Source organism: Physeter macrocephalus, chromosome 9 (genome assembly GCF_002837175.3).
Source record: "Physeter macrocephalus isolate SW-GA chromosome 9, ASM283717v5, whole genome shotgun sequence".
In the NCBI taxonomy this organism is placed as follows: Eukaryota; Metazoa; Chordata; class Mammalia; order Artiodactyla; family Physeteridae; genus Physeter; species Physeter macrocephalus.
Window position 1 is genome coordinate 83,110,087 of NC_041222.1, and position 9,419 is coordinate 83,119,505.

General features: G+C 41.7%; 1 protein-coding gene across 8 annotated transcripts in view; it reads right to left on the reverse strand.

Annotated features, from left to right (window-relative positions):
• IARS1 (isoleucyl-tRNA synthetase 1) overlaps window positions 1-9,419 on the reverse strand; it is a 94,541-nt gene that overhangs the window by 52,367 nt on the left and 32,755 nt on the right. For all 8 annotated transcript variants that reach the window (XM_024117188.3, XM_024117187.3, XM_024117186.3 and 5 more), the window contains exons 10-12: window positions 4,076-4,171; window positions 1,008-1,130; window positions 406-497 (exon numbers count right to left, since the gene is read on the reverse strand). In XM_024117188.3, coding sequence (XP_023972956.1) covers window positions 406-497; window positions 1,008-1,130; window positions 4,076-4,171 — 311 coding nt within the window. The remainder of the gene's footprint in view (window positions 1-405; window positions 498-1,007; window positions 1,131-4,075; window positions 4,172-9,419) is intronic.

A 9,419-nucleotide genomic window follows, 5' to 3' on the forward strand; every position in this document is an offset into this window, starting at 1 on the left:
GAAGCCTGCGTGCCTAGAGCCTGTGCTCCGCAACGAGAGAAGCCACCACAATGAGAAGCCCATGCCAAGCAACAAAGACCCAATGCAGCCAAAAAAAAAAAAAAAAAAAAAAAATTGCACATTATATTTCTCACTAAATTCCATTAGAAAATTTTAGAGATATATCTCATCCTAGAGAACTGTGATCCCAACACAATACATAATGGTATATGCCTACGTTTCTTACACCTAAGGAACAAAATAACTATATATATGAATTCATAAAATTCTCCTTAAAACAAGAATGAAGTTTTCAAACACTAACTCTAAAGGATACAAATGAGATGGGAACCATGAATTGATGGAATGAGCACACATATCAAATGTATCCACAAAGCTGAAGCTCGAAGCTACATTTCATCTCACCTCCAGCAGAAAGGGTAGCTGTGGGTGAAGGTGCTGGCAACAAGAAGTCGACCTTGTTCCTTTAGGGTCCTAATGATATTTTTGTCAGCATCCTATTTAAAAAAAATTTTAAATCTAGCCATTAAAATATCCTACAATACTTAGTAATACAATATAATTAAGTATATTACTAAACTTTGTTATTTTGAGACCTTTACTATGAATAAAAGGCACAAATAACAAATGTACTATAAAAATACTTGGTCCGCATTTCAGCCACTGTGATTTTTAAAGTACGTTCTAGACCACTTAAGGTAGTGATGTATTCAATCAGCAATGATTACCCCAAGGTCACAAAGCTGTTTCCGGAGTCACAAACCGGAGCCCACTTTTTCTGATTCCTACCTTTGAAATTACAGCATGCTTCCTCTGAAGATACTAGACCCTTGGAATGCAGCTGATAATATATCTATTTTTTCTGATTTTATGTGCTCAAACAAAACAGAACAAAATCTACTTCCTGGGGAAAAAAAATCCCACATATGGAAGCTATTTAACAAAAAACTGATTAATGAAAGAAGTACAATGAAATTGACACCTTTCTAAGCCATAGAGATACAGACCTTCACATACTGTCCTGCAAAATCTGTCACTTCCCCTGTGAAACAGCCTGAAGCATCCACAGGGCAAACAGGGACAGAGTCTTTCTGAATGATGTTGAAATCCATACACACCCGATAGTCATCCTGGGGAAAAGGAGAAAGGTAGAAGAAGGGAAGAATAAAACAGTTAAGTGTGGGTGTGGCAAGAGAGGAGCATATGAGGCAACAGATTTATAGGAGAATTTTTCAGTATTCTGACATATAAATGTATCCAACTTTCATTATCCTCTCAACTGAAGTTAACTCAAGGATCATTCAGAGAATCCAGAGCCCTATAGCAGGGTTAGGGGATTAGATCAGTCTTCCCAGCCATTACTTCACAAACCCCTAATATAGCTGAGTATCCACTAAGTAAGAAGAAAGATGACACATATGAATACATTAGAACAAAATCAAATTTGATTTATAACAGCAGCATGTATACACATACATGTATGCACAAAGCAGAAGAACATAAACGTGTAAGGCATGAACTGTTTAGTACTGCACAATGCTTGATGTGCATATGGATTTGCATCCTGTCAAGGAGTGCCTGAAAGGATGGCAACAGTGATCTAAATCCAAATTATTCATTTTATGGGAATTCCCTGGTGGTCCAGTGGTTAGAACTTAGCACTTTCACTGCCAGGGCCTGGGATCAATCCCTTGTTGGTGAACTAAGATCCCGCAAGCCGTGTGGTGTAGCATGCATAAATAAATAAATTTTAAAAAAATAATAAATAAAACAAACCCCAAACTATTCACTTTACAAATAAGTAATATGGACCCCAGGCAGGCTGGGTACACCACAATGCTTCAGGAATACATTTTGAGCAATGTTAACAATAATCAGGGCAAACACATAAAGTGCTATATCAAACAGTGCTCTGAACATCTGACTACATTACATTAGCTCATTTAACCTTTATAACGATCCTGTGAGGAAGGCAGATAGATGTACTAGGTTTTCATCATGTGTTCCCCTCAGACAAACCAGCAAGTATCTCCATTTTACGGATGAAGAAGCTGAGGCACAAAGAAATAACTCAGCTGCAAAGTGGCAATGCTCACATTCAGAACCAAACAGCCTGGCTCCAGAGTCCAAGGTCTTTACCTCCGTGCTATGCTGTTTGAGTCTAAAATTAAAGGGATTGCCTTGGACTAAATAGTGAGACCAAACCCTGGTTTGACTCCAAGATAAACTGGAAAGCCAGTATGGTTCCACCTGGGCCTATGTTCAACTCTCGTTATGCTGAGAGGCTGCCCAGTGTGATGTGACATGTGCGTGTGGCACATGACAGCCAAGGGCAATGACAGCCTGGCCATGAAGGAAGACCCTGAAAAAAAAAACACTAAGCAACACAGACAGGACAAGCCCCAAAAGTCCAGCAATTTGAACCATTTAGTATAGAGCAAACAGCCCTACTCAATTTGACTAGCTAAGAGCAGCATTCCTGAATGGAGCCAGAATAACAGGTGATGTTCAACATGATCATGTAGAAGTCTCCACTCTGTGGAGAGATCACATGGCACATTGTCTGGCAAAGCCGCAACATGCAAGGTCTCTTGGAAAACGTCTACCAAGTGGGGTTAAAGGTTGAAATTTAAAGATCTGATCTTCTATAACATTAACCTGCCCGGCATTCAGGACAGATACATACCAAGAAGTTACCTTTTCATTATTTATTAACAGTGGAACAATGACACCAGTTGGTCCCAAAATTATAATGAATAGCTGAAATTTGACTAGTTCCTAAAACTCAAAATAGTATTATCAAGAATGCTTACTTTCCATCTAATTTGAATACTGACCAGGTATTAGGTGATATTAAGAAATTGTTAATTTTATTGGGTATAATGGCATGGTGGCTATGTTAAAAATAAAAGTCCTTATCAGTCAGAGATGCACACAGAAGTATTTGCGGATGAAAGATATGATGTTGAGGATTTGCTACAAAACCCTCCAGCCAAAATAAAAAAGGTGTTGGGGAAGGGGACAGGGAACGAGACAGATATAATAGAAATTCCAAATTAATAATTAAAGTAGCTGGATAATGTGAACATAAGGAATTATTATACTTTCTTTACTTCTGTGTATGTTTGAAGACTTCCATAATAAAAAACCCTGCAGAGATTAACTACGAAAACAAAAAAAAAGACCAACGGAGACAGACTAGCTTCACTGCCTCTCTCACTGACAAAAAGATCAAGCCAAGAGGAATTTGTCGGTCCCCAGTAGGTGCTACACCCCCAGCAGTGACTGTACACACTCTTACAATGTCAGGCACTGTGCTAAACACTCTATATGGATGATTCCATTTAATCCCTGTAGTTACCCAGACGGGCTGGTACTATCATTCCATGTCACAGAGGAGGAAAAGGAAGTCCAGACAGGCTAAGTAACTTACCCAGGATGGCCTGTTAGTGGCAAAGCTGTGACCTAAGGTGAGGTCTGGTTCTAAATGTGTGCCCTTAATCCCTATGCTGTTTTATTCATATACAAATTACATTAAAAGGATTACATTTTTGGAAAAACTACTCTGGGTAAAACTTAAAATTAACCACACTGCATAGCTTTGAGGAAAGAGGACAAATTCTCCCTTCTGATCATATAGTATTTATTTAGTTAAGAACACAGCAAAGGTGATGGAACCTTTCAGCGTTTTGATGGTTGTGGTGACTGTATGACTCTATGCCCTTGTCAAAACTCCCAGAACTGCATATCATAAATGGCAAAGTGTATAGCAAGTAAACAGTGAATGCATGAAAACACAGCATGCCTTTTAGAAAGACTAAATGCCCAGCTACACTCAGGATTTAGCACACCATTTTCAAAAATCTGCTCAGGGTGAAAAGGAATTACAGATGCAAGTTTTATAAGGTGTCTCTGGGGGCAGTGAGCCTGGAAAGAGGTTAACTCCATAGTGTGAAAAACAGTGAGAAACATCTCTCTTCTCTCTCCGTCTCACACACACACACACACACACACGACTCAGTGGCAACTGACGTTTACTTCTCATAAATGCATTTGCAAGACATATACTACTCACAGCACCAAAGTAAGGAGCTTGGTGTACAACCCCAGTGCCTTCTTCCTCCTTCACATAGTTGTCAACAAGCACAGTAAAAGCACCATTCTCTTTACACTGGAAAAGAAAGGTTATCAGGCTTAAAGAATAAAACAATACCATACCATAATATTAATTTAATAAGAGTTTTTGGTAAGAGCCTGAAAAATCTTTTAACATGCAAAATTATTTTCAGAAATAGAAAAGACAGAATAATTCAGATTGGGAAGAAACATGCTAATTCAATACATCGTTTCCATGAATAACAGGTCATCACTTATAAATGAAATAATTATTTGAAGACTTGCAGAGAAAAATTTCTAACTTCCTTCACCATAAAACTGTGCTTTTTCATCAGTTCTTCCAAGCTCACCCCTGCCCTAGAATGCAGTTTATCGTGAAAATGTCTCAGACGATGTGCTTCCTTAATGATTCGCTTCCTGGTATATATTTTCAATCACTGCATATGCTTTGCTGCTCTTTTTCCTTTCAGTCCAGCTCAGGTTATTCAGTAATAAAGGCAAACCTTGGAAGAATCGGGATGGGAGCTGACTTACAAGTTCTAGTTACAGGTACTTCACCTACTGTAACACTGAAGGGAAATGTTTTCAGTTTGATTTTCTTTGTAACAACAATAAAGTCAGGTTCATACACATAACACTACAGACCTACTTCTTCTACCTTCATCTCTTAATGTTTCTTTTCACATACCCTTTGTTTCAGCCAAACTGACCCTTTGCTCTCTTACCTCTCTGCCTTTGCAAAAAGTACTTTCAGAAATTATTTTCACATTTAATCCTATAATCCTGTGAAAAAGGCATCAGCAGTCTCATTTTTTTTTTTTTTTTTTTTTTTGCGATACGCGGGCCTCTCACTGTTGTGGCCTCTCCCGTCGCAGAGCACAGGCTCTGAACGTGCAGGCTCAGCAGCCATGGCTCCCAGGCCTAGTTGCTCCGTGGCATGTGGGATCTTCCTGGACCGGGGCACGAACCCGTGTCCCCTGCATCGGCAGGCGGACCCTCAACCACTGCGCCACCAGGGAAGCCCAGCAGTCTCATGTTTTAAAAATATTCTGGTTTTATTTGAATTTCACAGATGAACAAACTCTGAACAAAGATGAAATGGTTTTCCCAAATCATACAACTAGTAATGACCTGAAAGAAGGTCTTCTGGTTCCAAACGCAATTTTATTTTCAACTATATCACAACTCTTTAATTCTTTGGCATTCACTTAAAACTAAACTTGAAAAATAACTATGAATTTTTAATTGCTATAACCCAAGTCACCTGGAAATATTTTTGGTGTGGTATGATAGGTGCTAAAAGGTGTGTCTTCAATAGTTTAAACATGTGGGTCCTTAGAATCAGATGTAAGAACAGGGAATACAAAGGTATCTTACTGTCTCTAACTGTAGAGGGTTTCTAACAAAGAAACCCTGCATTGCATTCCTATCTCTCGAAGTCCAGTTTTAGATCCTTCCCCTGCCAAGGCTGAACTGGGTCAGCATTCACACAGAGAGCTATAGTGCTGTCCTTCACAGACAGCATCTACTCTCACAGCTCCCACTTAATATTTCAGAACATGTGTATTTTAGGTATACACCAGATGATTTTTGTCTTCAAAGAATTTGCAGCATCTTTCTAAAACTCACCAAATGTTCTAGAAATTTCAGGAAGCTAACTGAATGGATAGTTGTTGTTCTTAAACAACTTAGATCAGTATGAACTGAGTGCATATTCCAGACAGACTTCTGATTTAACCTAAAGTTCCTATCTATTGTGTCCATGTGCATTTTCTGAGAGGGTTGAACTTTCCTTAGGTTCTCAAAGGGATCTAGTGTAGGAGGTTTAAGACAAATAAAAACAAATACAAGATAAAACAAAACATGTTATGATACAGAAGAGAAGAATGCAGGAATGATATTTTTCAGAGGGAGAAACCAAAGAAGCATTTCAAAAAATGCTTTTTTTTCAGATGGCACCTGAGTTTAGCCTTGAAGAGTGTCAAGCTGATATGACATTAAAGAAAGGTGAGGGTTTTTTTTTAAAAAGAGGAGGAAGACAATAAAAACAAAGGCAGGGATAGAGGAAAAGAAAGGGCCAGTGTGACTGAAGCAAAGGATATGTTTAAATCAACGTTAGGGAATGTGGTTAGGGAGTAGGACTGCCTTGTGTCAACTGGAGAATACCCATTGAGGAATGTGCTGGCAAATGACTGCAGACTCACAGGGAGGGACCAGACCAGGCAAAGTGTTTGGAAATCCATCAGCAGAAAAATGGAATGAGGAGGAATGCCATTAGTTAGGAGATAAGAAACATGGGAAAACACTCAGGTGCACAAAAATGTAGAGGCAGATGTGATGTTGTGGACAGAGCCCAAATAGCAGAGATCACCTTCATTAGCCAAACTCTATCCCTACACTGAATCAGAACAGAGGTTAAGCAAATATTTTATCCTGGGCTATGGTGTGAGGTTTTGCTGGCTAATGCTACGTCCAATATAATTTCCACATAATGTGTAAAACCAGGTCTGAGAGCGTTGCTCATTATTTCACTCCAAGATCTATAAATAAGAACCAACAGGAAATTCCTGCTGACTTTATTATTTTGCTGTTGGTGGTGGGGTTTACAGCTACAGCTGTGGATTCTGTTGCCAGAAAATGGGAAACCACATAAAATAGCTTTGTGACTCTTATAAAAACTAAGTTACTAAATGTCTGAGCTTAAAGCACCCACCTCATCAATTCCTTGAAAAGAACTCTACTTTTATACACACAGTTCTATAAAAGCACTATCTTAAATTTGTAAAAACAAAACTCAAAAAAACAAAAAAACAGGAGAGAGCTGGGAAGATGGTGGAAGAGTAAGACGTGGAGATCACCTTCCTCTCCACAGATACATCAGAAATACATCTACACGCGGAACAACTCCTACAGAACACCCACTGAACGCTGGCAGAAGACCTCAGACCTCCCAAAAGGCAAGAAACTCCCCACATACCTGGGTAGGGCAAAAGAAAAAAAAATAAACAGAGACAAAAGAATAGGGATGGGACCTGCACCAGTGGGAGGGAACTGTGAAGAAGGAAAGGTTTCCACACACTAGAAGCCCCTTCGTGGGTGGAGACTGCGGGTGGAGGAGGGGGGAAGCTTCGGAGCTGCGGAGGAGAGTGCAGTCACAGGGGTGCGGAGGGCAAAGCAGAGAGATTCCCGCATGGAGGATCGGTGCCGACCAGCACTCACCAGCCCTAGAGGCTTGTCTGCTCACCCACTGGGACAGGTGGGAGCTAGAAGCGGAGGCTCCGGCTTCGGTCGGATCTCAGGGAGAGGAGTGGTGGCGCGAACACAGACTGAAGGGGTTAGTGCGCCACGGATAGCCAGGAGGGAGTCCAGGAAAAGGTCTGGACCTGCCGAAGAGGCAAGAGACTTTTTCTTGCCTCTGTTCCCTGGTGCGCGAGGAGAGGGGATTAAGAGCGCTGCTTAAAGGAGCTCCAGAGACAGGCAGGAGCCACGGCTATCAGCGCAGACCCCAGAGACGTGCATGAGACGCTAAGGCTGCTGCTGCAGCCACCAAGAAGGCTGTGTGTGAGCACAGGTCACTCTCCAAACCTCGCCTCCTGGGAGCCTGTGCTGCCCGCCACTGCCAGGGTCCCGTGATCCAGGGACAACTTCCCCGGGAGAACACACGGTGTGCCTCAGGCTGGTGCAACGTCACGCGGGCCTCTGCCACCGCAGGCTCACCCCGCACCCGTATCCCTCCCTCTCCCTGGCCTGAGTGAGCCAGAGCCCCGAATTAGCTGCTCCTTAAACTCCGTCCTGTCTGAGCGAAGAACAGACGCCCTCCAGCGACTAATACAGAGGCGGGGCCAAATCCAAAGCTGAACCGCGGGAGCTGTGCGAACAAAGAAGAGAAAGGGAAATTTCTCCCAGCAGCCTCAGGAGCAGTGGATTAAATCTCCACAATCAACTTGATGTACCCTGCATCAGTGGAAAACCTAAATAGACAAAGGATCATCCCAAATTGAGGAGGTGGACTTTGAGAGCAAGATATATTATTTTTTCCCCTTTTCCTCTTTTTGTGAGTGTGTATGTGTATGCTTCTGTGAGATTTTGTCTGTATAACTTTGCTTCACCATTTGTGCTAGGGTTCTGCCTGTCCGCTTTTTTTTAACTTAAAAAAATGTTTTTTCTTAATAATTATTTTTCTTTTAATAACTTTATTTTATTTTATATTACTTTATTTTATTTTATCTTCTTTCTCCCTCTCTCCCTCCCTCTCTCTCTCTCTCTTTCTTTCTTTCTACTTTTTCTCCCTTTTATTCTGAGCTGTGTGGATGAAAGGCTCTTGGTGCGGCAGCCAGGAGTCACTGCTGTGCCTCTGAGGTGGTAGAGCCAACTTCAGGACACTGGTCCACAAGAGACATCCCAGCTCCACGTAATATCAAACAGCGAAAATCTCCCAGAGATCTCCATCTCAACACCAACACCCAGCTTCACTCAACGACCAGCAAGCTACAGTGCTGGACACTCTATGCCAAACAACTAGCAAGACAAGGAACACAACCGCACCCATTAGCAGAGAGGATGCCTAAAATCATAATAAGGCCACAGACACCCCAAAACACACCACCAGACGTGGACCTGCCTACCAGAAAGACAAGATCCAGCCTCATCCACCAGAACACAGGCACTGGTCCCTTCCACCAGGAAGCCTACACAACCCACTGAAACAACCTTAGCCACTGGGGACAGACACCAAAAACAAAGGGAACGCAGTCTACCTGAAAAAGAATTCAGAAAAATGATAGTAAAGATGATCCAAAGTCTTGGAAATAGAGAAAATGCAAGAAACATTTAACAAGGACCTAAAAGAACTAAAGAGGAAACGACGATGAACAACACAATAAATGAAATTAAAAACACCCTAGTGCTTCCCTGGTGGCGCTACGGTTGAGAGTCCGCCTCCTCATGCAGGGGACACGGGTTTGTACACTGGTCTGGGAAGATCCCACATGCCGCAGAGCGGCTAGGCCGGTGAGCCATGGCCGCTGAGCCTGTGCTCAGCAACGCGAGACGCCACAACAGTGAGAGGCCTGCGTACCACACACACAAAAAAAACCTCTATATGGGATCAATAGCAGAATAACTGAGGCAGAAGAACGGATAAGTGACCTGGAAGATAAAATAGTGGAAATAAATACTGCAGAGCAGAATAAAGAAAAAAGAATGAAAAGAAATGAGGACAGTCTCAGAGACCTCTGGGACAACATTAAACGCACTAACATTTGAATTATAGGGGTCCCAGAAGAAGAAGAGAAAAAGAAAGG